The 27,319-nt window shown below is 55.7% G+C and overlaps 4 protein-coding genes across 8 annotated transcripts; 1 reads left to right on the top strand and 3 right to left on the bottom strand.

The window, feature by feature from the left end:
* Nucleotides 1-422: 422 nt before the first annotated feature.
* Nucleotides 423-9,073, bottom strand: VCF1 (VCP nuclear cofactor family member 1). 3 transcript variants are annotated; one of them, XM_064467110.1, is made up of 4 exons: nucleotides 8,840-9,073; nucleotides 7,004-7,100; nucleotides 2,734-2,796; nucleotides 423-1,066 (listed from the first exon to the last, which is right to left on the bottom strand). In XM_064467110.1, the coding sequence occupies exons 1-4, from the start codon at nucleotides 8,884-8,886 to the stop codon at nucleotides 824-826; spliced, it is 450 nt and encodes a 149-aa protein (XP_064323180.1). In that variant the 5' UTR covers nucleotides 8,887-9,073; the 3' UTR covers nucleotides 423-823. The 3 variants fall into 3 exon arrangements, with proteins under 3 accessions (XP_064323180.1, XP_064323181.1, XP_064323182.1); XM_064467111.1 differs by lacking the exon at nucleotides 2,734-2,796 and adding an exon at nucleotides 3,068-3,109; XM_064467112.1 differs by lacking the exon at nucleotides 2,734-2,796 and having other exon boundaries at nucleotides 8,840-9,071.
* Nucleotides 9,074-9,132: 59 nt separating this feature from the next.
* On the top strand, nucleotides 9,133-12,841 carry MTNAP1 (mitochondrial nucleoid associated protein 1). Its single transcript, XM_064467107.1, has 4 exons — nucleotides 9,133-10,502; nucleotides 10,915-11,022; nucleotides 11,224-11,340; nucleotides 11,843-12,841. Exons 1-4 carry the CDS (start codon nucleotides 9,227-9,229, stop codon nucleotides 11,869-11,871), a joined length of 1,530 nt encoding a protein of 509 aa, XP_064323177.1. The 5' UTR covers nucleotides 9,133-9,226; the 3' UTR covers nucleotides 11,872-12,841.
* A 1,286-nt stretch (nucleotides 12,842-14,127) lies between these two features.
* Nucleotides 14,128-16,749, bottom strand: CPSF4L (cleavage and polyadenylation specific factor 4 like). The gene is made up of 5 exons (XM_064467422.1): nucleotides 16,307-16,749; nucleotides 15,347-15,496; nucleotides 14,990-15,085; nucleotides 14,569-14,662; nucleotides 14,128-14,206 (listed from the first exon to the last, which is right to left on the bottom strand). The coding sequence occupies exons 1-5, from the start codon at nucleotides 16,407-16,409 to the stop codon at nucleotides 14,128-14,130; spliced, it is 522 nt and encodes a 173-aa protein (XP_064323492.1). The 5' UTR covers nucleotides 16,410-16,749.
* A 2,408-nt stretch (nucleotides 16,750-19,157) lies between these two features.
* CDC42EP4 (CDC42 effector protein 4) lies at nucleotides 19,158-26,664 on the bottom strand. 3 transcript variants are annotated; one of them, XM_064466958.1, is made up of 2 exons: nucleotides 26,552-26,664; nucleotides 19,158-21,087 (listed from the first exon to the last, which is right to left on the bottom strand). In XM_064466958.1, exon 2 carries the CDS (start codon nucleotides 20,951-20,953, stop codon nucleotides 20,024-20,026), a length of 930 nt encoding a protein of 309 aa, XP_064323028.1. In that variant the 5' UTR covers nucleotides 20,954-21,087; nucleotides 26,552-26,664; the 3' UTR covers nucleotides 19,158-20,023. The 3 variants fall into 3 exon arrangements, with proteins under 3 accessions (XP_064323028.1, XP_064323029.1, XP_064323030.1); XM_064466959.1 differs by lacking the exon at nucleotides 26,552-26,664 and adding an exon at nucleotides 22,424-22,524; XM_064466960.1 differs by lacking the exon at nucleotides 26,552-26,664 and adding an exon at nucleotides 22,327-22,345.
* Nucleotides 26,665-27,319: the final 655 nt, after the last annotated feature.

Consider the following 27,319-nt stretch of genomic DNA (forward strand, 5'->3'; position numbering starts at 1 on the left):
CTACTCCTTCACCTCCTATTCCTTACACGTTGTTAACATTAAAGTAAAATTAAAAGAGAAAAAAAAATACACACTGTAACAGGAAACATTTCACAGCTAGAACTGGCTAGTGGAGCAATGCAAGGCTCTTCACCTTCAAAAGCCCCTCCCCAGGCTACTCTATAGTTGCCTCCATAGGCACCACAAATTGCTCCCTAAGTGACCCCAGTGGGCACCTGACACTTCAGCTACAGCTGCCTAAGCCTTCCTCATTCTAGTTTCACATTTTCAGTACTGCAGCAAAGAGCCAGAGAGACAAGGCTCATCGCACATGGAGCTGGGTGGGGAGCCTGCAGCTGGGGCAGTCCTAAGGGATTCCAGCAACAGCACCTATGCTTACTGTCTTTTAACTCTAAATGCTCAAAAAAAATTATGTTGCCAAATAAATTTTTACTAGTTTATTGAAATTAAAAAAGACTTATAAAACTGAAGATGAATGTTTGAGAGAACTTTACATAAAGCAACAAATTGCTAACAGATTAGGCAGTTGATTGGAATTGGACATTTTGCAATCCTACACACAGATGTGGATTCCTCAGTCTCCTCGACATGAACTTTGTAACCACCCCAAAAAGAATCCTATAAAAATTGCTTCAAAGCCCCTTTTGCATTGCAATAGTGCAGCAAACCACAAGTAAACAATTTCCTGTTAACCTGTTATTTCAAATATAGACTGAAAAGGCAACAGGCGTTTTGTGCAATTCCATTTTAACAAACTTTTAAGTTGAAATATCAAATCTACACAGTGCTGTCCCTTCACAGAAGGCGGGGAACTGCTGGTTCATCATGTAGGAAGGCGTCCCCGGCTCTGTAAGCTGTGAAAGTGTGCCTCCTTCAGGATCTGGTTGATGTGGAAGTAAGGACCTTGGCTTAGTGCAGACTGCTCATGGAAGGACTGAGAGGAGACAGGACTGGATCCTGCAATTATCGGGTTTAGGCTGGTTTCTGCACTGCACGCTCTGTCAGGGCTGTTGATGCTACTGCTACTACAGCTGCTGCTGCTGCTGCCGCTATCGCTGCTGGAGGACTGAGACAAAGAGAAGGTTAACAGCAAAAATCACACAGTCTTCTCTCCTGTCCATAATGAAACACCTCAGTTAAGCAAACAATCTTTACAGTAAGTCCCTCCCTTCCAGATTTCCAGGCTCACCTTCAGCCTGATGGACTAACATAAATCCACCAAGTGCTTTCTTGGCATTCATAGCTTCCGTTATTGCAAACACATGAAAAGCGTCAGAGCTGAAGGGATGAGCAAACCTTCACCCAGAGGTTCGCTGACCTCCAGTACATTGGATTTTAATCTTTCGGTTTCAGGCCCACCAGCTCTGCCCCCATGACCCACGTTAGCACTAGTGAAGTTTGCTGAATTCATCCGAGAATTGGAAAATAAAGAACATTCCTACTGAACTGCATGTGTCAGTAAAGGCAGGCAGGACATGAGGAAGAGTTTATCGCTTCTGTTCTAGCAGATATTTTAGGTAAGCACCATGCAAAGCATTTTACTACAAGTCAATCTTTCTAAAATGAGGTTGAGAGCATCCAAAGCAACAGGCCGTTAAGAACAAATGCGACACGATACCCATTTTAAGTCTTTGAACACCTTGACGTACATACAGCCACTCCTCTCCCAGTTAAGTACTGGGACGGCAATGTTAACTGGTAGTTTTCCATAACAATTTACTTAACGGGATGGTGAAAGAGCGACAGGCATCAAAGACTTCCACATGCGGAAAAGAGAACTCATGACTTAGGTCGCATAGCGGGCAGGGCTCATATACCAGCATTTAGAATAAACACATTTCATGGTAATGATTGGAAGAGCATTAGCCATCATTTTCAGTGTTTCAAAGACATAAAATTGTTTGGTTTACACCATTTTAAGGGCTGCTAATGAAAGGTTCCATTAGTTACAGCTGATATATTTCATTACTCTGTGATATGCTGTTCAGGATAACACTGCACATGTTTAGGTGTTACTTTGCCATCCCATAAGTAGTAAATTCACAAAAGCAGCAAGCATTAATTAAGTGACAACAGCTTAAGAAAACCCCACATTTTTGTAAGTATTAAACTAAAACCACAGAAGTCGAAGCTTGGTGGGCACAGCAGAGGAAGACAAATTTAAAGAAGTCCACAGTAATTTAATAATCAGTACCATACCCAGAAGGCCTCACTTTGGAGTAAATCTGAAGAACGGTGCAAACTGCACCCGACATGTCTGTCAACAAGCAGTGAGAAAGGCCCAGGAAGGCACTATATGAGTATTTGAGGTGGACCACATCTCAATGCCAACTGGAAAGCCCACGGCACTGATTCCACAATCGATCGTGACAATTCGACCATATAAATTTCCTTGTTTTGCTAAGCACCAAAAACGCTTCAGTTCTGTTGTAGTACAGCAAGCAAGGCAATGGCACTGAGGCCGCACCCGTGCTGGCGTGTTAGGTTCAGCTAGCAAGGAGAAAACAACAAAACACACGTGAAGTCACTCTCGAGGAAGCAGCAGATGTAACTACATGAGCAACCAGCTCCTCTTCCTAACGCTGCTAACACTAGAGAGGGAGAGAACATCAGGACAGACAGGAGCCACGAAATGGTGCCTGCCAGACCATCTCATTTTGCATAGAAGCACAGACATTGAAATGCAATGCTGTTACGCTGAACAAGTCACAGCAGCCTTGGAGAGAAACCCACCGCACAGGACACTTTGTTTCCTTTTAGTCTGTGTTCCTTACTGCTTTTCGTTACAGCCACCTTCTGAAAATCAAGGTAAAAATCGGAATGAGAACCTTGTATTACTTACTGCTAAAGTTTCACATCTTAACAAACATTTTAGAGCTGTTAGTAATTATTATTTTATACACGTCTAATTTTTTTAAAACAGAGGTGGTGTCCTGGGACGTGCTTCCTACATCTAAGGCTGTTGACAGATCTGGTTTGTCATACCCTCTTTATTTCCATTTCTCTAATGCAAAAATTCACTAGCACGTGAAGCCCGTTTATTGCCCAAATCACGTCAAAGACCTACCATTTCCCCAGGCTGTGGTGCACATTCTGTTACGCATTTGGACTACAATTAGACAAAAAAAGAATCCTTAAAGTCATCATGTCAGCAATGACAGGCATCTACACAATGAAACAAAAGTTTTAAGTGAAAGGGCAAAGGAAAGGAGCCCAATGAAAGCTTATGAGTTCTTTAAGTATCAAAAGGACATCTTCACAGTTTACCTGACTCATTAGCCCCTCTTAACATCACACTGAGCAGTTATAGAAGTTTTAAATAATTTCCAAACAAATGTCCTGTTAAATGTATTAGTCTGTTGATCTGTGATGTAGTATCTTGATCATTCATGACAGGAATTTAAGAAACAGTCATTCAGTCCCTGCTGCTTTCAAAATCTTTCAAGATGAGTTTAACAGAGGCATGATCTGGTTTTAATTAGAATTTAAGACTAGCCCTTCCTCAACAGTGTAATCCTGTAGAGTGACATAGCTGCAACGCTAGACAAAAACCTTTGATTTGAGAGAAGCAACTGCTGCTGTGCGTCAGCAACCTCCACACATAAAACAGCGGTATTTCCAAGCTCTGGGGAATCCTGTCATCAGTCAGAATAACAAAGAGGAACCACAAGAAATGAGGTTTTACAGAAGAAAGTTGTTCAGGAAGGAAAAGAGCTAGTCAGGACACTGCAGACTCCCTTCCTTCCCAGGGAAAATCAGAGCAAACGGCTTTTCATTGGTGATTCCCCAGGTTGCAGAGCACAATTGCAGATTCTCATAATTCCTGAGAGCAGCTGCTTGCAGCTGGCCTCTCAGAGGATCCACTACAACTCTGCCTAACTACGACAGGAGAGTAGGAAGGGCTTTCGCTGAATTTATAAGCGAGTACCAGGGAAAACACCAGAGCTAACCTCCTGGTAAACGGAGGACAGGCTGAACAGGAAGTGAAGTGCGGTGGCAAATGCCCTGCTTCACTAACATTTAATGTTCGCTTTAGTTCTAGTCTAGTGTTTTCATCATGCGCCTGTTCATGGACTGAACTGCAAAGCAGAAGTTTACTGTCACCCCGGGGTGGCTGTCACCTAGGAGTGAGGGAGTGGCTTGTTCCAGGAGGAGCAGGAATTGCACATCATTACAGCAGTTTGCTAAGAAGCAGTACTGACAGAGATTGAAGAGAATCTGTTTCCCTACTGTAAAAGACAGTCAAGGATGCTGTCTACCCTGGATGAAAGGACAATCTAGTGGGAGAGAACAGCAACATCCTTTTGCACCAAATCTAGCTCATGTGAGCAGTAGGATTCAAAGTGAGGGACTGAGGGACAACATCACACAGCAGCCCATGTTTGACCTGCCTCTAAGAAAAACTCTCCCTTCACCTTACACATATCACTGTCAGCTACGAAGAGTAAGACAGAAGAACAAAAAAAAAAAAAAAAAAAAAGAAGGAAAGAGACCCTGACGAAAGCCAAGTTCAGATTTAGTAATATGGCTGCCTGATTTTCATACCGAGACTGTGTTCTCAAGCAAAACACCCTCTGGAAAACAGTCAACTTTCAACTGAAGGAAGGCAAAAGGAATCAGTACTTTAGCTAATGCTTCACAAAAAGCAGGCGTGCATATGCCCTCAGATGAAAAGCAATTCTTTCCTCATGTACTCTTTGAAGTTACAAATTGCTCTCACACACCTTCTCTCCTAGCTCAATATCCTAAAGCTAGTGAGGATTTGTAATCAGCAAGAGCTGCCTTTGCAAATGGCAAAGTATCAGGAAACGAAATAAAAGTATTACAAACAGCCAAGAATTTCAAAGTGACATTAATCGGAAGCACTTGTGCACTATAAGCACAAGAATTTCTCCATTTGGCACAGGAAGTCCTTAAAGAAACATTCAAATAATATTGATTTAATCTCACGGCTTGAATTTCTGGGCATGCTCAATTCAGTGATCCAGTATTACAAGAAAACAAGCAACAACAACAACAACAAAAAAGCTCTGTTCATCAGTAGACGCCATTGTGAATTTTGTTCCCTCAAGAAAGGGAACACTGATTTTTTGTAAAACTGTGTCCAGCAGGCGCATTCCTCCACTCCAGTGTCAACAGTAAGAGAGCCTTCTTGCCTGCACATCAGGGTTTAATGTGTTAAAAACATACTTTTACAACACAAGTGCATGCATGAAGCAGGAGTCTTAATGTTAGCTTCAGCAATTGAACTCTGCCCTGGTTTCGCTGGTGGCGGGGCAGGCAGTTCATGCCCATGCTGTTCACTTGCAGGCACCCCAAACACAACAGCCGTTAAGGACAGAGTTAAGGTCACCCACTCTTGTGTGGCTACTACAAGACTATTCCCATTTCTGCATTTTAGCGGCTTTGCCCAGTCAAATGCCAAGTGTTTATATGACAAGCAAAGGTGCTTCTGCCACTCACCATGAAGGTTTTTCCTGATATTCTTAATTTCATTACTCCTACTTCAATCCCTCGTTCCACACTAAATTCTTCCTCCTCCCGCCACAAAGCTCGTTTAGCCATTAACTACTCTACACACGAAGAGGTGTTTAACCTGTTGGACAAGTGATTCAGTGTCAGATGGCAAGCAACTCTTTATGGTTCTACCCGTTATACCCGAGAAGCAAAAACTGCTTCATCCCGGCAAGTCTTACTTGTGGCAAAACACCAATACAGGAACCAGGAACATTTTTTATCACAGTAAATTCCTTCGCAATGAACACCTTGGCTGTTAGAGCATTTTCCATACAATACCACTGACTATCGCATCAGCTATGTGTAAAGGTGTACTGGTTAAAAGAAAATCTCCCTCACAAAAGGAAGGGTGGGATACTGAGCTTTGTGTGATTTTAAATCTAACTGTATATTTGAAGCCATTACCATATGATAAAAGATACGTTGCTCAAAGTTACATAGCACAAAATATTTTCTTCAGTCAAGTATACTTAATAGTTCAATATAACTGCAATAGTTTGCAATTACTCATTACAACTGATCTTCAGAGTGGAAGGGCTATACAAAAACCAACAAGGATATTTCAAAAACCTTAAAAGAAATCAGTTTCAGTAGCTCCTCGGGACACATATCAGGAGGGAGCCTCTGCTCTGCACGCTCTTCTCCATGAATATTTTGCAACAGAACTACATTGCTAATTAGAAATGCATACAGTGAATTTTCAGATGATTAATACAGGCAACAATTCAGGAAATCTGGCAGCAGCTTGGAAATCAGCATTTTTTAAAAAAAGAAATCTCATAGCTAGCAAATTGCACCATCCTAGAACACCTGTCGTGTGAGCAATGAGAGAATCAGAGACAGTTTATCCCATGTCCAGCAAAAGACCATGGCAAATACAAGTAGAAACTCAATAGTTTGGGTTCAAGTGTTTTAGCTATGAACGAGCGAGTCTTGCTTAAATTAACTAGCTCTATCAGAGCATTTTTTAAACATCAGATAAGCACTACTGCTTGCAACCGGCACTTTGTGCGTCGCACTGGTTGGAATGTTTTTTGACTTTATACCACAAACAATCACGTTACTATAAGTAAATGCAAAGTAGGAACAGTACATGGCCAGGCGAAGTGACCACATGCGCTTGCAATCCACCCTAGTCATCTCCTCAGTTCTGGAGACGTTACACCTCCTTTCAGACAGCAAAACAAGAAGTGGCAGCAAATACATTTCTTCTATCTTTACTTGGGTGCTACATAACAGCATTTGAAGTATATTAACAGAAATATTCAGGCCAAAGATAACCAGGGTCACTGGAAAACATGCTGATTTCCAAATCACGTTTTACAGATTTCAATCTCTGAAATATGTCAAGCCTCATGATGTCATACACAAAGGAAAAAAAGTGTTTTCATTAACCACTCTCCATGAATAAAATTTCTCAGAATATTCCAACCGCTTTTTAAATTTAGCATTAGAGGAAACTGAATTTGCCCAAGAAGGCTCTCACCTCAGTGTCCCAAGAGTCCTGAAGGACAGTATTCCTGGTACTACGTTTTGTCTGGGGAACATGACCGTCATCTTCATTGCCATTCCGTCTCCTCTTCCTGAAGAAAGTTCAGGGAGAAAGGACAGAAAAAAGATATTAGCAGCTTATTGATATACCTTCTGTTTTGCACTCTAAAGGGAACTCTACAAAAAAGGCATGAAAACTTGATAAATTAGTGAAGGATGTACCTAAATCTCTGATGTACTGTGAACTTTCATATTGTCTTTTTAGCTGTTCTCTACAGAACAGAGAGAAAACTACCATGTTTCTCACAAAGTAGCCAGGCTGATGCTTTCATATCAGTTTAAGGGACATGGACTCACACCTGCCATTAAAACCAGTGCTGAGCATCTCTCTAAATAAACCCATGTGACAATTCTCAGCCTTGCAACTGCTCTCAGTACTCAGGCACATCTAAAATTAAGCCTGGGACTTTCAATGACATCTGACAGGCTGAGAAAAGCACCCAGGAAGAGTGGCAGTGACCACACTTTCAATAAATACCCGGTTGTGTTCATCTTGCTTACATGAGCCCGCAGCTAGCACCTATGGTGACTTTCTTTAGTCTCTCCACTCCAACAGCATTTGGAGTCAAGTCACATTCCTAAGCAACATTATCTTCCATGTGGAAAGAAAGTTTTGTCAGAAAACACCTCACGAAAGACAAATCCTTCCATGTTTCTAATGTATTTGCCATCCTCTTATGAGATCAATGCTGCTTCATAGCAGCTGACCACCAACCGCAGCCTAGAACCCCTGTGAACCGATGTCTCTCGCTGTTCACAGAATTTTACTATTAATGTAATTTTTCCCACCATACAAACACCACAGGTCAACCAGGGCCTCAGTGTGCTGGGGACTATCCAAAAATATTGGATGGAGCTGTTTTGGTAGCTAAAAATTAAGATGTACTCAAATGAGTCTAAACAGACACAAGTGAGGTATTTACAGCTGAATCTTTTCTCGCAGATGAGCTTCAGCAGCAGACTCAGCTGGCAATATCTGGTCCACGCCTACAGACCAGGAGCTGCCTCTCAGCTCTCCCATCCCTGGGATGCCCACAGCACTCCCAACTTTTGTCCAGCACAGTCCATCAGCTTCTCCTTCTCCCAGGGCCACTCTTCCTAGAAGAGACATTCCCCCCTCTCTCTACATTCGTGTCATCTCTAGATGCCTCCTTTTCTAAACGCCTACAGCCCACAAGCAAACTCAACACCTCCATCCCCCACGGCCTACCCTGCCATCTCACGAACTCACAGCCCAGCCCTCACACGCTTCACGGTCCCTCCTGTTTCTCCCTCCTGTTTCTCCACCCCCTCAGGTCCTCTGCCCGGACAGGACCTACCTCCTTCCCTTCCCCACCGAGCCGAGAACCCCCCGCCAGCAAGGCCCCCTTATCCCCAGCATTCCCCACGCCCGTTTGATCTCCCGAACGCAGCCAACCCCCGCCCCCCCCCCCCCCCGGCTACACCTTTAATGTTCCTCGCCGCCTCACTCCCAGCTCCAGTTTAACCCCTTCCAGGGACCGCGGGTCGCTTCCCCACTCCTCCCCCTTCCCTCGATCCCCGCAGCTTCCCCCTTCCCGCCTCCTCCTGCCCAAGCCCCCCTCCTCCCACCTGCCAGCCCTGCTCCCCCGCTCGAGGGCCACACACCCCTCACATTCCCCAATCGTCCTCTCCGGCGCCCGGGGGGCTGTCCCCCCGCAGGCCGAACCACGGACCCCCCCCTCCCCTAGCCGCCGCCTCTCCTCAGGCAGCGCTCCCCTCCCCCACCCCGGTTCGTCCCCCCACCCCCCACCTCTGTCTCGCTCCCCGCTCGCTCGGCAGCGGCTGCCGACAGCTCATGGCGGGCTGGGCTGAGCTCTGCGAGGCAGGGCGGGACGGGGCGAGAGGCTGCAGTTCGGTGTGGCCTGGTCCGGTGCGGTGCGATGCGGCCCGGCCCGGCCCGGCCCGCCGCCCACCGCTAAGGAGAGACAACCCCCGCTCCGCTCCAACCGCCGCTTCCGGCGTCTCAGCCTCCTACGCATGCGCAAAACCCTCCCCGGGCCGGCCACACCCCCTACGTCACAATCTGCGCCAAGGAGGGGAGGGCGCGCATGCGCGCTGCGCGGAGCCGCGGCCGCACAGGGGGAGGCGGCGGCGGCGGCGGCTGGCGGAAAAGCGGCCCCGGGGCGGGGGTGGTGCCATGGCCGCGGCGCCGCCGGCGGGGCTGGAGCTGTGCCCGCACTGCCGCAGGCCCTTCAGGCGGCTCCGCTCCCACCTCCCGCACTGTAAGGCAGCGCCGAGCCCGGTCCCCAGCAGCACACCAGGCCCAAGCCCGAAGCTAGGCCTAAGCCTAGGCCCGGCCGCCGGGCCCCCCCTGCCAGGGAGCGGAGCCGGCTCCGCTGCCGGCAGCCGGCTGCGGGCGGGAGCGGCCGGTAAGAGCAGCAAGCGGCCGCCCAGCCCCGGCGCGGGACAGGGGCTGCCCGGCGCGGTGCCCTGGGAGGCGGTGGCCCAGCCGGGTGGAGGGTCCGGTGCCGACCTCCGCCGGCAGCCTGAGGGACACCGTGCAGAGCCGAAGGTGGATCCCGCGGTGCAGGACCTAGACAAGTCCCTTGATTTGCCCTCCAAGGAGGTTAAAGATATACCCAAAAAACTGAGTAACAGAGTGAAAATATTAATAGAGAATCACCGTGCCACGGTGATCAGGGAGAAGAGCGGTTCCAGGAGCAGGGGCGTTTCAGCAGGAAGCCACAATGCGCAGAGGTCACCTGCGGAAGGGCTGGATTCAGGCGGTGTTGCTGACCACACCGATGCAGCCTGGCCTGGCCCGCAGGAGGGAATAACTGTTCCAGAAACCCCAAACACGGAGACACATGGCCTTGGAGCTGCAGAGGACGCGTCTGCGAGCTCAAAGGGAGGAAGAGGTGGGAGTTTAAAGGCAGCAAAAACACCCATACATCGAGATCCCCCTGAAGCTGACTGCAGAAGTAGCCCTGGTGACCTCATTCAGCAGGAGGGAATAGACAAAACAGTGACAGAAGAGAAACAGATGTACCTAGAATTTGGTGTGGAATATAAACCCCCTCTTTCTGCTTTGCATACCAAGAACCTCCATCTGTCAGTGGCAGAGGGTTTCAGAGGTCACAATGAAGGCACGTCCAAAAATTACCTAACCAGCATACAAAAGCTTCAAGAGAGCAAGAAGCAGATGGCTGTAGTTTCTGAGCCCATCCTGAATGCGAGGAGGGACACTGAGCTGGCACGGCACCAGTTCTTGCTCCACACCTCCAAAAGCCAGCCCATCTGTCTACCCCAGGCCTCTGGCAGGAGCACGCCAGCAGGTGCCATGGGCTTGGAGTGGTTTCCAGACTTGTATCCTAATTATGATGGGCTGAGTATTTTTCCAGAGAAGCCATTCCAAGAAGGCATGGGGATCACGAAGACAACACCACAGGGCAATTTCTCAGAGGGACAGCAAGGTAACATGAGAAAAGTCTCTGCTGCTGAAATTTTCTGCACTGTCAGGCTAAACTGTGTAATGTGGCTGGGAGAGGAGGGGAAGGAAACACTAAGCTGCTGGGCTTATCCAGAAAGTGATCCAGTAAGGATCCAAGGAGGTTAACTGTCCAACCCTCCAGCCTGAAAAACCAATGGTTTACATTTCTGTTTAGGTTTAAGACAGGCTTTTGCATGTTCAGGCTGGTGGAGCCGAATCATTCTGTGGGAGAGACAATTGTCTGTTCCTTTTGGAGCAGTCAGTCCCAAGCCCACATCACTTGCAGCTGTACCAGATGCCAGCTGCGTGCTCACCACCCAGCTCAGGGAACGCAAGCACCACGCGAGCTGTCCTCACTTTCCTACCTTTGACTGCTCTGACTTCTTGTCATGCAGGTCCCCTCTCAGAGAGGCGGCTGATGGATGTAAGGCTGGGGGAGCTGCCTGCTTGGCTGGCCACCTGCAACTTATCTCCCCAGGGGCTGCTTGGAGGAGTGCGGAAAGGTGAGGCTAAATTCCTGGCATCTTGGGGCAGAATTGTCCCGCTTCCCTAACGTACTTGCTGCAGCCTGGTCCAAGTGGGCAGCCTGGATCTTTATAAAAAAAATAAATGAACCCAACCATTTGGCTTTGAGAGTTACCTGGAAACCAGTGAACTCTGTAAGACCTGCACATGATTTGACCCTTGCATTTCTGTTCCAACAGCCTGGAACAGCTATTACAACAAATACATCAATGTGAAGAGGGGCGGACTAGCTGGGATCTCCATGCTGCTGGCTGGATACTGCCTGCTCAGCTATGGCTGGAACTATCAGCACATCAGTAAGTGTTCCTTCTTGGTATCTATCTTATTTCAGGCAATTCCACCTTTTACAGGAGGTGGAAAGTCTGTTTGCCACTTGTTAATTCAAGCTCTGAAATAGTTCACTCACTTCACAGTTAAGACTAGTCTCAGAGCTCAGAGAACAGTATGCTAACCTGGCTTAGGTAGGCAGGAGTTTAATTAAAGCTGGTGATAACAGTTGTGGTTCACAGCTTCTCCCTGGAAAGCACCAGGAACGTCAGAGCACTTTTAAGCCCTGCACAAAGCAGAGGGAGGAGGTGTTCCAACACTAAGCACCCATTCCCCGGATTTACTCATAACTGACAAGGGGTTTACTGGTGTTTGTGTAGTTTCCCCAGCAGGACTTGCTGTCATGTGCAGCATTACAGCACATAAACAGAGAAGGCTGCAGTCAGTCTCCTGCCCACCACTGCTAGGCAAAGCATGCTCCTGTAGTCCCCGAGCATAGTGCTGTGCTAACGCTCTTTCCTGTTCTTCTAGAGTGTCATCGCTGGCGTAAATACCACTGAAGAAGCTGGAACAGCACCCAAGGAACAGTATGAATATTGGACTGGGAATCAGCAGAAGTGCTCAGAACCAGTGTCCCAACAGGGATTCAAATTAGTAGAGGTCCATTTGTGTTAGAGACAGGTTCTTTAATTGTTGAGGGGGCTGCTCTTCATTTACCCTCTGTAGGCAGAGGGGTGATGCTGACAGTAAGAGCCTACAGTCACCACTCTGTGGTTCAGGCAGTAGTTAGTGCTGAAAGTAAAAAGTGTTAGAGCCCCCCTCAGGGGTCTGTAGGCAGTGGAGCTCCTGTAGCCTGCAGGAGCCCAAATATCTCGCTTTGGGACACCAGACACAGGAAGACTTCTTGACTTGGTCTGTTAATATAGATTAACCAACATGTATGTTTAGTTGGTGTTCGGCAGTAGGGTTTGTGATGGATTGTGGCAGGATGGGGTTAGGCCAGAATAACCATTCTTTTTAAGATGGTAGAGTTGTGCCCAGCACAGCCCATCTTTTACTTACCCCACAGCAGGCACAATGAGTTTTGCTACCAACTGGCAGAAGAGTGGTCCCCACAGGGCCCTTCCACAAAGGACCCCCAGCCCCGCCTCGCTGTCAGAATGCTGCTGGTGGGGCTGCTCAGGCTCTGAGGGAAGGACCTTTGTGAAGGCGTTAAAGCAGCAGCACTCAGACTGCAGTGCCCTATTTCTGGAGGAAGAAAATCCATTGGATTAGCTGTTGTGCCCAAAGGGCAAACCCGTGTCTGCATCAGACAAATGAGGATCGTTATGAGTGTGCTAGTTGTAGCGTGCCATCACCAGACATGTCTGGAAAAGGATTGGTCATGTTACAGGCATGAAGGGTTTAAAAAAATAACTCAAGGAAGAGAAATCTGAACTCTTTATTCAAAGAGCAGTGCAGTAGTGCTGTGTCAGAGGTGTTTCACCAAAAACTCCCTCTTGCCAGCAATAAACTACTTTGTGAGTTTTCCTGCTTGGTGTTGTGTGTTCTCAGACACGGTGCTTTTTATCCCCCTTCCCAGGGGATTAGCACACGCACACCCCCTCATCTGCCCAGGACCCTGGCACAAGCTGGTCCCACATCCCTTCAAACCTGTGATTGCGGAGTGACCACTCCTGCAGCCCCAGTCCACACGCAGCCAGCTGCACAGGAGGGAGCAGAGGTAGCTGTGAAGAGTCCAATTTTAGTTGCATGAGGGAAGCTGTGATTTCTCTGCTGCTTGTGCAAATTGCTGTGAGAGCCGGTGCTGAGCAAAACCAACTGGCTTTTCTAGTCCAGCAACCTCCCTAGTAGCCATCTCGCTGTCTCCTTTTGTGCTTTATGGTGTCTTCCTTCCATGGTCCTCAAGTCACTTCCCCAGCAGGAACCCCAGCTGAGTCTTCCCACATTTACTGGCACAGTGACCTTTCTGTCTGCACTGGGAGGACAAGGAGAGACAGATTTTGTGCTGGATCAACCCAGGGCCACATTACCACATCATTTCTCAGCAACTGGGCTAATGGAGCCATGCCTTGTTCCAGCACAGCTCTCACCTGCAAGCAGCATCCTGAGACCTCCAACTGCAACAAACCTCCTACCCAGAGGGACACAGGAGGCTTTGCTGCTCTCCAGGGCTATTCCACTGTGTGTCAAGTGTTCATTACCTCGGAAGTCCCTTCACTTGCAGTCAGATTATTTCTTAGTACAGCTTCCTTCCTGCCAAGTCATTCCCCAGCTGCCTGAGACGGGGCAGGCTCCAGGCCAAGAAACACAGCCCAGGGAGAGAACAGACATCTCAAGTCAAGGAAGCTGTTTTGAGGGTCCTGTGGGAGTCCCCATGGCACATGCTGCTCCTTGGTATAGCACCTTACCCTCCCTCCAAGGCAAGGTCATTGCTCCCAGGCATCCCAGTCCTAAAAACACTCACCTTGAGGCAGATGCCTTGTTCAAGCAGGCTCTGTGGGCCTGGTGGGCACCTATTGGTGTCCCACAGCTGTGCTGTCAGGTGCTGGGTAGCGCCAGTGACTGGTAGATGGGGTTCCATGGGTGGCACATCCTTGCATCCACTCTCTTCACCGGCAGCCAGATCCGGCCGTGCCAGCCCCCAAGGACTGCCAGCTCCCTGGAGGACATAGGGCAGGAGGGGTTGTTGGCAGCTGCTGTCCCACAGGCTCCCACAAGAGCTGGGGCAGAAGAAAGGGAAGCAAGAGCTGTGGGGCAGGGGCAGCTGGTACATCAACCCGATGGGCTAAGGCACAGAGCACAAGGGGTTCAGCTCAAGAGGGAATGGCAAAGGACATTCCCTGCATCACCTTGGATGGATCCATGCTGCTTGTCATCAGCCCGGCCTTGAGGCTGGAGGGGGACAAAGAAGACAGGCAGTTACTCCCTGAGACATGGCAAGTGCTACCATCAGATCCCCATCATGGCTCCCACAGCCTCTCAGGGCTGTCCCAGGGCTCAGGCAGCTGGTACAGGCATCCCCGTGGGGACCGGGGCTGTCCCCTGCCCACCTGCTGCAGACCCTGTGGTCACAAGCTCAGGCTGGATGTGAGGAGAGACCAGAGGGGTCCAGTTAGTTCAGACAAGGACCTAAAGTGCCCTTGACCTTGACTGCAAGGACCACATCCACCTTTGCATCCTCAGCAAAGGGGCTGTCCCCCACTGTTCCAGGCCAGCTGTGTGCTGAGCTCCCCCCCAGCCTGCCCTGTACGTACTGCATGAATTTGCACTTGGGTCCTTCTGGGCAGAAGCCAACGAGGTAGTTGGCACACAGCACCCTCCGCGTGTGCTTGTACTTGCACAGGGGACCTGCCATGCAGAGAAGAGGTTCTTGTTTGCAGGGCACACTGCCACAAACCCTGCCTGCAAGATTTCAGGAGTCCAGCTACCCCCAGCAGCCCCATTCCCCTTCAGCCATATGGGGCCTTTGCTGCCCCAAGCCCAAATCCCCACCAGGCACCCAGTCCCACTCCCAGGCAGTCCCCGGACAACTGACTGTGGTTCAACCCACTCTGGCTCAGTCACCTCAGGGGTGGCAGGAGATTGGGCCAGCAGTGGGGTCTGGACCCCCCATCACTGGTGAGTAGGGAACACAGGCAGTCCCTGCTCACCCCAGCACCCATCTCAGCAGCTTACCGTGCCTGCAGAAACCGCGGTCGTACCAGGGACAGGCCATGGTGCTGGTGGTGGCACCAATGTGCAGGAAGGGACAGTCCTTGTTGCTGCACTCACCTGCAGGAGTAAGGGGTGGGATGGGTGGGACAACAGTTGCTCAAGCCAAATGTAGTGGAAAGTGCTCAAGGATGGGCTGGATGGGAGGAACGGGGGTGCCCCAGGAACACCCAGGGAAAGGTAGCCCTGGGTGGGTGCCAACGGCTTTTCTTCCCACAGACAGGAGGTGGCATCAGGCGCTTGCTCAAGGCCAGACCCGAGGGACATAGGTGCTGGGGTGGTAGAGGCTTGCTGGGGTCCCCAGTCCAGTCCCACACCTACCAAACTTGGAGTAGAAATAGCACTCTGGCATCTTGGTCACATCGTACTCGTGCAGGAAGTCACACTCATCACCCTTCTTGCAGAGCCCACGCAGCCAGTGCTTGCACACCACCATCTTCTCCCCGCCGTGCCGGAAGGGGCACCGCACGCCTGGCCCCAGCACATACCCACAGTCAGAGCCTGCCTGTGCCCTGCAGACCCCGCCATTGCAGCCCACCCACCCCTGCCTTCACCCAGGAACCCCCCAGTTCCTTGGCTTGGGACATGCCAGCATGAGCTTTCTGGGATGTGGAGGAGATTTGCAGCACCCACTGGGTGCACTGGACTCGATCCCCTGGGCACTGCCAAGGTCTGGTTGTCCTGGTGTTCAAGCCCTCCCAAGTGAAGAAGGGGTAGGAGCACTCATCCAAAGGGCCAAGCAGAATGATGGACTCTGAGCAGTGTTAGCATTTTGGGTCAAAACCTGCCAACTACTGACCACAGGGCCACGGAGCAACCTGCCACAGATATGGGCTGATCACAGAGCAGAGAGTGGCCCGGTCCTGGGCCCTGGTGGCCCCAGAATCTTGCAGGGTGGTGTCAGACCCATCCCCATCCCTCCCCAGAACTCACCCTTGGTGCACAGCCCTTGATGGAAGAGCTCGCAGACGGCTGCCCCCAGCACCGTGGGGGAAAGCAGGGCAGGGAGAGCTTCACCCACCAGCCCCAGGGTCAGGAACCACTGTGCCATCGAGGGCAAAAGCATCTCAACCCACTCTACCAGCAGCCCCCGCAGAGCTGTGCCAGACACATCCCTGAGGGAGCAGTGCCCAGAGCCAGGCTGGCCTCTAGCAGGAGGCAGGACCAGAGGCACCACGGTAGGTGCAGCAAGAGCCAGGAGCACCAGCAAGGAGGAGAACCCCAACCTCCTGCACCCCTGTCACCTTCCAAGGATGCTAAAGGATCCTGTCCCCAACTTACTGTCCATACGCGGGAAGGGCAGGGGCTGAGCTCCTCGCTGCTGCTCCACATCAGACTCCAAGTCAAACCTGATCTTCTCCACACCAGCCACCAGCTCCTGCATCACTCCTGCTCCAGCAAGAGGCACCTCCAGCCCAGCACAGGCAGGGTACAGGCAGGGAGCACAGCTGCAGAGGAGCTGGCAGTGGGGCTACCTGAGGAAAACACAGCTCCCCCAAGGGAGCACCACACTGCAGGTCACCACAGCCAACCAAGGACCCAGCAGCACTCAGAAACCTTCCTCCTCTCTAAGCCAGAGCAAAACCAATCCAAGCAGCAGCCCCGAGCCCTCCATTTAAAGGGAGAAGCTGCCCACATCTGATCTCAATTTGCAGCCGTGATTGCCTGGTGCTGCAGCCCAGCTGCAGGCAGCTCAGCCCTGGGCCCCCATCACATTCCCCATAATTGCCTCTCTGCACAGACATCTGCTTTTCCTCTAGCCCCAGCTCTAGGGCAGAGCAGCTGGCCCTCATCTCCCAGGAGCAGCAGGGTCTGGAGGTGCTGCCCATGAGCTGGGTTAACCCCCTCACACCGGGACTGCTACTCAGCCTTAAACAAAGCCAAATGCGGCCTGAGAGCTGTAACTAAACACTCAGATAGCAAGGGCCAGATCCTGTGTGGGTTTTGTTGCACTCTGAGTGCTTTGAGCATTGCTGGGTGCAGAGCTGCACCATCCCCGGCCCTGCTCTCCTGTGCCTGGTGCCCAGCAGGACAGAGCTACACCCCCAGGGTCCTGGGGCAGATGGCCAGGAGGCACCTCGCATCCCAGTGAGAAGCCCCTTCTGTCCCCGCTGCCCGGCGAGGGGCTTGCACATGTGCCAGGCTGCAGTGGCACATGCCAGGCATGACCATGGTGCCATGCTGCTTCCCAGGGCCGCTGGGGGCCCACCCAGATAAGACTGTGCAGCCCCCAGGTTTAACCTAACACTGTCCCTCCTCCATCACATGGCTCCCGCAGCCACGCACATCCCCGGCACACGCCTGGAGCGACATGGCCTGACACATCGGGATGGAGACCTGCTCCCATTCTGTCACTAGCTATAAATGCACTGGACCAGCGCTGCCTGCCTGCCGGAGCGCTGCCTGCGGGTGCCACGGCTGCAGCCCTGCACTGGATGCTGCGCACTGACCCAGCGCCGAGCAGTCAGGCTGACCACATCCTGGGTCCCACACCAAGACGCCCACCTTGTGCTGTGCAGATGGAGGGGTTTTGGGGAGACTGCAGGTGCAGCCCAGCCAACCTGCCCTCCCCTGCAGCAGGCGCTGGCCGGACACTAATGGCATTACAGCGGTGGTGGCATTACTCCCCACTAGCTTGTGCTTGCCATGTGCTCACTCGCTCACGGTGTGCTGCAGCCACCATCCCATCCCATCGAGCAGGGCTGTGTCCCATGCATGCTCAGCAAGCCTGCGTTGCACTTTCTGCCCCGTCGGCTCGTGGCAGCACGGTGCTGCCAAGCAGGAGGCTGGAGCTGACAGGCATCACAAAGATCGTGATTGCCAAGTGATGGTCGCAGGCAGCTAGTGCTGGGTCGCCCCAGGGCCTCCCCACAGCACCAGTGAGGCCCTGAGGAGTGAGGGGATCCCAGGAGGTGGTGCTAATCCCCATGACCTGCCCCACTGCTTCATGTCAGAGCATCATTAAGGGACAAGAGGAGCCAGGTCCCCGTGGCAGCCTGGTGACCTCCCAGGAGGCAGACACCAGGACCATCGGCCTAGATGGATGCTCAAAGCAGGGGCAAGGGGCAGCAGCCCCAGGACCCTGGCACAGGGCGGGGTGGGCTGTGCTGCAGCGACCAGGGCAGAGGCATCCCGGTGAGCTCAGAGCCACCAGCTGCAGCTGCTGTTGTTCTCCCTGACCCAGACAATAGCCCAATGTCCCATGCCGCAGGGCGTTATGTCGGCCCTGGCGCACGCACAGGACCCCATTGTATCCCTGCCGTGGCACAGCATTTGCCCACTCCCACCAGCTTCACCAGGGGCAATCCCTCCAGGATGTTAGCGGCACCCAGCCCCTTAGGGCTAAGAGGTGTTGGAAGGGCCATAGCCTTTCCTCCCCATCAGCACCAGTGAGGAGAGTGGCCAGCGCTCCCAGCAGAGCCGTGCTCTCCACTCACTCAGGGAAGGGCTCCAGGGCTGGTCACAGCACTTCACCCCATCACAGCCCAGCTCCATCAGGGGGGCCAGGGAGGAAAGGCACCCTCCATGCTGGCAGAGCCCCTTATACTGGAGGCTGAGCTGTGGGAAGCCAGCCATGGGATGGGAACAACCCACCCTGCTTGCCGCACCAGATGCAGCCCCTCCATCCACCCTCACTGGGGCTGGCAGGGGCCACGGCAGCCCCACGGGGCTGGGAGCGCCCAGGGCAACCCAAGCCCTGGCCCCCAGCCTGTGGGAGCAGGGACAGCCAGTCCTGCCCTGCCATCACCTTCCCCTCCTCCCTGGCTGGCAGGGAGCAGGGCTGCGGGGAGGAGAGCAGCATCTTGGCAGAGCTGTCCCTTGGCAGGAACCAGCCTGGCTGGAGGGTCCCAGCCCGGAGCCAGATCCGGCCAGCAGGAGCTCGCCCGCTTCCTCCCACCACAGGCAGCCCCACGCGATGGCAGATAAAGCACGGCCGCTGCAGGTGACAGAACACTGGCCAGGGAACCAGCCGCCAGGCAGGACTCCAGCCAGGACAGGCAGCAAAGGTAGAGGTGGCAGGACAAGGTCTGGGGATAGTGGCAGCACAGAGAAATCTGGTCTTCACCTGTGCAGCGGGGTGCAAACACCCACATCCCCATGCATCTCATCCCCCAGGAACTCAGGCCACTGCTGTCACTACCATTTCCTTTTATTCTTTGCACTTGTACATACATGGTATAAAACCCTCCTCTTCCACCCACCTACACCAGGCCCGCCGAGGGCAGCGGCCTGGCACGCAGAACACCGGGTCTTGCCCTGGCTTGGGGGGGGTCTCAGACGTTCCTCCCACAGGGGACAGACCCACGCTCCCATCAGCATCCCCGGGAGCAGCCGGTGCCAGGGCTGGCCAGGGGCATCCCCGCAGGGCTGTTTGGAGTGTCAGGCATCTGGGATGGATCCATCCATCAGAGGGATGGGGAGTCAGACCCCCGCAGCCAGCGGCTCTCAGTCTGCAGAAAGTCCCCAGGAAACCCAGGGAACTGGAGTCGCCCAAGGTCCTGAGCCCCCTCTGAGCTCCAGAGCCAAGTCCTTCCTCACAGGAAATCTTAACTCCGTTAAAACCAAAAGCGAGAGTAAAGAAAGTTAAGTACAAATCAGAGAGCAGTAAAAACCATACAGCGGGAAAAAAAAATATATTACTAAAGGGGCTAAAACTTTGAAGCCTCATCTTGTTTGATCCTATATTGCTTTACATGGGTGGGGGGAAAAAAAATTACAGAGCTAATATCCAAAGTCCAACAGAAAGAACCAAAACTAAGTCTGCTTTCCCCTCCTGGGATGTGCTGGAGCTCTCTGGGAGCTGAGAGGCGTCAGGGCTGCCCCGGCCCTGGGCGCAGAGTGCTGTCCTGCCACGGTATGTCCACCGCCAGACGGGAAGAGGGAAAAATGAGGAGTTGAGTCTTCCCTGGTGCCACCCGTTGCAGCACCGGGGTATTCGGCGCCGTGTCCAAGCAACCGCAAATGAGAACCAGACCCTTCGGCTTGGCCACCCGCCTTTTATACTCTGATCTCATCGTCGTCTTCGTCAGCGAATGAGAACTCCTTGTCAGGGCGTTTTGGGGGGCCCCGGTGGCTCGGTGGCCCAGGGACGGGGCTGCGCTCCTCCGGCCCTGAGGCGCAGCTGGACACTGAACTGCTGTCCCTGGGGCACGGGGCATTGGTGCTGCGGGATGGGCTCTGGCTTGGAGGGGCTGCCGCTGCCACCGGGGAGCCGGGCAGGGCAGCAGCCACCTCCTCCTCGCGGCTCTCTTCCACCTCGGGGTCTTCATCCTGCTCCCACTGCTCCTTATCCATGATGCTCAGGACATCCCCAAGCATGGAGGGCCCCAGGTCAATGTGGAAGGACATGATGGACTCGGCGTGCTTCATGCCCACCCCGCTCTTGGCTGCCACAACGGGCAGCTCCGTGATGTCCCCGAAGTCACGCTCATCCAAGCCAGGGCTCAGCGGCCCAGCGGTCGCCCCGTTCGGGCGCTGCTGCTCTTCGGGGCTCACTTCCTCGGGCAGCTTCTTGACAGGGCTGGAGGAGAGGCTCTTGGGCAGTTGCCCCGCGCTCCTGTCCACCTCCTTCTCATTGAGCTGGGGCAGGGAGACGGCATTCTTCACAAAGAGGGCCGAGTCCCTCAGCGAACCCAGCATGTCCCGCCGGTCACCTCGCGTCACCGACTGTGAGCGCTTGCTGCTGCGGAAGCGGCGGGAGAGCAGGCTGGGTTTGGAAGCGCTCGGCTCCTCGCCCGCCTCCAGCCCTGGCTCCCCAGCCTTGCTGGTGAGGAAGGAGGTGTCCCCGAAGGCGTCCCCCGCCCGCCCCACGTGCATGGTGTGGCGGAAGTCCCCCAGCGGTGCGCTGATCATCTCAGCCGTCAGGTCGGCCCGCGAGCGCCGCTTGGAGTGGGCAGAGTTGGAGACGAGTTGCTTGAGGATCGGCATTGCTGCGGCGGGGAGAGGCTGCACCACCTGCACCGGGGCTGTTGAGGTGGAGCCGTGTGTCCCACGGACCCGGCTGGTGCTCACACCTGGTGCTTTGTGGCTGGGCTCCCACCGGCGTCACGGACAGGTCACTCCTAGGGAACAGGAGAGGGACACGGTCAGGCTTCAAGGACACAGATGGGTACAGCCCTGCTGACACCAGCCCCCACCCCACCAGGCTGCAAAACGTGACCCCGTGCCTACCAGCCACCCCGCTCCCCCAGGAACGGCCTCCACACAGGGCATTGCTCCACGGTGGACAGGTGCCCAGACACCCCTGAGCTCCCCACACCCCCTAAACAAGCAGGTCCCAGACCCCGTTCACAGAGCAGACACACAGAAAGGACCGCAAGAGAAAGACCTGGGCACGGGGGTGTTGCAGGACGGTCTCCAACCCTGTGCCCCACGTGAACAGGCACAAACAGGGACACAGGGTGCTGCGGGCACCCACCGTCCTCTCCCCGCGCAGCCCCAGCCCGCCGGAGCGGGGCACAGCTCAAGCCTCTGGGAACTGTACGCTGAGAAGATGCCTGGGATTTCTTTTTTTTTTTTTTTTTAATTGGAAGAAAGCAGGGAGGAGCAGACGCCAGGAGGAATTGGAAACAGACGGCAGGAAGTGTGCGAGGAGGGCGTAGAGCCCCCGGGAGGCGCCGCCAGCCAAGCGGCGTGCAGGGGGAGTGGGATGGGCAGGCACCCTGTGGGTACCCCTCTGTGCCCACGCTTGGCAGAACGGGGACGTGGGGATGCAGCCTTGCTGCTACCCTTTAGCACCCCAAAGGCCTCCAATGCTTCTCCTTGCTGCACTCCAGAGCTGAGCCCGCGCGTGGCCATGCCCACCCTCCCGGCCACCTCACTGTCACCGCTGTGACTCAGGGGTAGCAGCTGGCGGCAGAGATGACAAGGGCCCTGGCTGACTGGGACACAGAGAGGCACGTTCCTCCTTCCCGTGGTCACCTCTGTGCCACTGGTCCAGCACAGTGCTTATGGCCCCGCAGGAGGGGACAAGGACAGGGACTGCGTCACTGCATCCCGCTCTTCCCCTGGCGCCAGACAGCCCCAGGTGGTCCCGGGAGAGGCTGATGAGGAGGAAGGACTCACAGCCACCCGCTTCCTCCCTCTGGGCACCGCCAGCGACACCACGGCCCCGTGACACGCACTGGGAAGGGACCGATGTCTCTCGTCTGAGCGAGCCTCAGGGCGAGGGCCACACCCCCCAGCACTGCCCACCCATTCCCAGGGCGCAGCTGAATGGTTTCGTGGGGTGGGTTGGAAGCGAGCCCTGGCCCCACAGCCCAAGTGCAGCAACACAAGTATGGCACAAGCCAGCCCCGTACCTGCTCAGCTAGACACCGCGGGGGGCTGCAGCACCTACCCCACAGCTCCCAGCACAGCTGGGGAAGGGCTGCCACCTCCATCCCTTCCCAAACCTACCCTGCGACACCCTTCTGCCCCAGCTGCGGCAGCGGGGCCTCAGGCAGGCTGCAGTCAGGCCAGTCCCATGCAAGCAGGACAGACTCTGACCCCACACAGGTGCAAAGTCCTGGTGCCCAGCCCTCCCACGCACAGCTTCCGTATGGGGCCAGCCAGGGTGGACATGCCCCGCGGCACGGCATTGGCGGCACGTGGCCGTGCTCCCCATCCAGCCCCGTGCACGATCCCACCACCCTTCTCGGCAGGGCAACTGCCCAACTCTGCTGCAGCAGAGCCCTGGTGATGAGAAGGCACATGGGGGCTCCAGCTGTGGGAGCCCCTGATTTATCCTCAGCAGCCCAGGGAAGAGACGGATCAGCCACGCCGCCATCTCCACACTCCCAAACCAGGAGCCAAGCGGACTTCCCCCCCTCACCCATTCAAATGCAGAGAAGCAGCTTGCTGGAGCCCTGCTCCCCTCACCAGGATCTCACGCACGCCCAGCTGAGCGTGTGTGCATGTGTATGGCACAGACATTTTCCCCTCGCAAGGTCTCTGTTCAGGCCGGCATTCCTCCAGCCTTTGGTTTTACATAAAACAAACACTCCCGGCAAGCTCCCCAGCTAAGCCAGGCAACCGTGCTGCTGATTTAGGCCATCTGGGGACTGTCCCTCCCTTGTATTTAGACTTTGGGGCCAAGTTCAGCATTTGTGAGATACTTTGCAAGCCTCGGCGAAGGGGCCACGAGGAGGTTGGAGCATTACTGGCACACCACGGCAACCTCTCCGGCCAGCAGCTCTCCATCACCGTCACAGCCTCCAAACAAGCCGCTGCATCCCCCCTCGACGCTCCTGCCCACAAAGCCTTTTCATAGCAGCCAAAATCTCCCTGTCCCTTGACACTTTGCTCCCAGCCCACCCTGAGAGGTGACGGCAGCATGGCAGGACGCTGCTGCCCGCACAGCCCGGCTGCCGGCCCCGTCCTGCCCGGGGGGGGGAGCGGGACACAGAGCCCTTTTCTCCTCCTCTCACTCAGGGAGAGGAGAGCGGATCCTGTGACATTCCCACTGCCGGTGCTTTCACAAAGGAAACCAGGCCAGGGCGGCTTCGCTGCTGCCTCTCCAGCTACCTAACAGGGAAAGCTGCTCTGTAACCCGAGAGATTTTGTAGGCAGGCAGGCTGGCAGGCAGCATTGCTGTCCTGGGGCAGCGAGCCCAGAGCACGGCCAAGTCCCAGTAGGACTTTGGGGAAAGGGGAGGGAACAGGACCTGCAAGCATGTGTCAAGGACAAGAGGGATAAAGTGAACCAACAGACCATGCACTGCTTCCCACCTGCCCTCTCAGCCCTTTGGGACCACAAACTCCAAGGAGCAAGAGCCTCAGGTCCCTGGGGACGTGATTTCCCCTGTGAATGGTCATCTGCTTGCAGGGCAGCACGGTCCTGCAGCCATCGTGGAGGGTGGGCAGCCCTGCCCAGGTGCAGGGCAGGCAGTGGGGACTGCATGCCCTGATGGTGCAGGCTTCCCGCAAGACCCCCTCACCCTCTCCATCTCATCCCTCTCAGTCACCCATGGGGATTGGAGGGCACCAGTGGCTTAAAGAAAGAAGCCAGTGCACGGGTGCACACGGGGGAAACACTGAGTCCAGCTGCGCTCCCACGCACCCTGACCCCAGCTCATCCTGCTCGTGGGCTGGAAGAGCCAAACCCACAGAGGGGGAAAGCATCCCAGCCGGCCTGGCTGGCTCCAAACGAGCCTCCCCAGCTTCGCTGTGCAGAACACCTCAGGCAGCACCCTCCAGCCCAGAGATCAGAGGATGCTCTCCCCACCCTGCCGGATGCTGGGGCAGGGGCTGTGCTGGACCGGTCGGGTCCCCCCAGTGCTGCCCAGGGCCAGGGAGGTCCTGCACAGAGGGCAGGGAGGACATGCCGGCTGCTCAGCCCCACTTTCTGGTGTGCTGCCCCCCGGGATGCAGCTCAGGCAGCCCTTTGATGTTGCTGCCTCGCAGACAGTTGCCGGAGACAGGGCATGGATCACACCCTGCCACCGCCAGCCCCAGGAGGGGACCAGGCTGCTGTCACACCCTCACATCGGGCTCCCCAGCAAGTCTTCCCAGGGCCTGGGGGCAGACGGTCCTGTTAGTGCGGGCAGCCCAGGCGCCCCGGTGACCGCCTCCTCCCAGGCACAGGCAACAGGTCTGGTCCTGTCCCTTGCACCAGGACCCTGCTGCAGTTCAGCTGTGGGATGCGTGGAGCAGCCCCAGCAGCGTCTCTGGAAGCGGAAAGGCAGCCGGCAGCGACTGTCAGAGCCGGGGCCAGCGAGACGGCTCGCCGGGGCGGGAGGTGAAGCTCAGCTCTCGCCAGGGCTATCAGCACGCCGATCAGAGCCAAGCCAGGGAACTCGCCGCCCCAGCGCCGGCACGCTGGTGCCAAAAGCAGAGCAGTGCTCCCCAAGGGACAGCCGACGACCAGGAGCTAGCCAGACTTCAGCAAGGAACTATTGGCAGGACATGCCAGAACACGCACAGGACCATAAATCCTCCTGCTACGGGGCCACGAACCATCCCACGGCTCTCTAGGGCAAGGAGGGGACATTTCCGGGGGGAAAGGTTATCTACTCGCTGGCCCTGGCTCTGTCTCTCTCAACAACAGGGTCTGGCTGGGGTCCGACAGGATACCAGGGCTAAACAGACCTCCCGACCTCTACTGGGCTCCAAATTCCTGCGGTTTCGCTGGGGTGGACGGGAAGTAAACAGGCAGGCTTCCCACAGCTTGGCCACGGCACCCTACCTGCTGGTGGGGCCTGGTACCCCACAGCCAGCCAGCTCGGGGGGCCTGTGACCGCGGGGGCTGTCTGCACTCACGACAAAACTCGGGGAACAAAGGGAGAGACCGCCACGGTCAGCACAATGCTGCCAGCAACGGGGCTGCCTGCGGGCAGCGGCGTGTGGCTGCCTGTTGGGGCCGCGGAGGGAGCCCCAGCACCGGGTCAGCCCGTTGCATGGAGTCGAGCAGTTGGCGCCGGCAATGGGGATTCAGGCCAGCCTTGCTCTTCCCCCCCAACAAGGGCCCAAACCCACTGAACCTCCTCAGTGCTAAACCTCAGCTGGATTCACTCCACGATCTCCGAGGGAGCTCTGTCCAAAACAGCCTTGTTTACTGTGTGCCGAGCAAGGGAGAAAGCCCCATCCCAGGGTGCGGAGATCTGCGCTCCCTCCCCTGCCTCACTCCGTGCCTCAGTTTCTCCCCCAGACTGCTAATGATCGCAGCTCCCTTTAGAACAGTTTCCCTGATCTATAAATTTGGCACTCGGAAACATCTATACTTAACGCCGCTACTGCTGGGGTCAAACCAGGGCGGCACAGGCTGCGTCCAGCTCCCCACCAGTGGTCGCTGCCCACCAGCCCCCGGCTCTCTGGGCACTGGTCCTGCACCGGAGCGGGTTTGGGAGCCAGCCCCACACCCAGGTTTGCAGGGCCACCAGGTCCCGCTCTCCTGAGCGCCCATGGGAGCCGGCCCGTGCTCCCGAGGGATGGCGAGCAGCGCGGCAGGGCAGCCTGGGAAGCCCTGAGCCCTGTCCCAGGCTGCAGGAGGATGAGCTGGAGGGGAGATTTCGGGCGGCTCTGACTCAGCACCCGCCTGCGCCCAGCCCCGGTCAGCCCAGGGGTGCTGCTGGACCCGCTCCAGCACGGGGAGGATCAGCCTTTCCGAGAAGGGCCGCGGGCAGCCACCGCCCCGGCCGCGGCCACCGCCGGCTCCGGGCACCGCCAACCCCACCGTCGGGCTTCGACGGAGCGCGGGGGGCTAGGGGGGACCCACGGAAGAGTGGCCACCGGTGGCCACCGGCGGGGCGGGGTGAGCCGGGCCGGTGCCTCACGCTGGGCAAACACGGCTCCGCATCCTGTTAACCCCCTCGGCCACCCGCGCCGCGGACCGGCCCCATGCCCCGGTGGGTGTGGGGGGGTGTGGGGGGTCACCTCCGCCCCCGGCCCGCTACCGGAGCGGGGCTCGGGGCCGCCCCGGGGACCCCGCCCGCCGCCGGACAATAGCCGAGCCGGGGCCCGGCCGCCCCCACCCCCGCCGCGCCCAGCCGAACCGAGCCGTGCCGGGCTGAACCGAGCCTCGGCGTGCCCCGGACCGCCCCCCCCGTACCTGCGCGCCCGGGCCCCGCCGGCGGCCCATGGCCGTGCCGAGCCGCGCCGAGCCGAGCCGAGCCGGAGCGAAACCGCGCCCCCCGCCACCGCCGCGGCGGGCATGATGTCATCGCCCCGCCCGGGCCAATGGCGCGGCGCCACGTCACGGGGCAGCCCCACACCCTCCATTCAAACCCGAGTGGGGCGGGGGGCGCGGGGGGCATGGTGGGGGGCAGCCCTTGTCCCAGACACGGCCCCACCCCTCCCGTGGGGTCCCGAGTGGGGTCCCGGGCCCCGCCATGGGGCGAGGTGCAGCGATCGGCGGAGGTGAGGGGTCCCAGATCCCTTCCCTCGGGGGGGAGGAAGTCACGAGTGGGTTTCCCGGGGCGGAGCAGGGGGTTGGCTGCACCCCTGGCAGTCCGGCCGAGGGTTGGAAAGGTGCGGGGTGACCGGCTCTAGTTAATTAAGGGGGTTTAAGAGCTGAACCGAACTGCTGGGAGGAGGTGGGTTCGGCCCCCAGGGAACATCAGTGTCCCTGTTCCACTCGTGACCGTGACACCCATGAGGCTGCAGCACTCACACTTGCCCTCTGCCCTCCCCCAGCTCTCTGCACCCGGCCAGCCCTGCTGCTCCGTCGCCCTCGGGGGGCTGCAGGACCCCTCCAGGCCGTGGGGCTGTTGGGTGGTCCATGGCCAGGAGGTGATGATGGGTCACCCCGGCCCCCCGGAGCTGGCAATGAGCTGAAAGGGAGAGTGCAGGGCTGAACAGCCACTCTCGGGGATTAAGG

Source organism: Phalacrocorax carbo, chromosome 16 (assembly GCF_963921805.1).
Source record: "Phalacrocorax carbo chromosome 16, bPhaCar2.1, whole genome shotgun sequence".
NCBI lineage: Eukaryota > Metazoa > Chordata > Aves > Suliformes > Phalacrocoracidae > Phalacrocorax > Phalacrocorax carbo.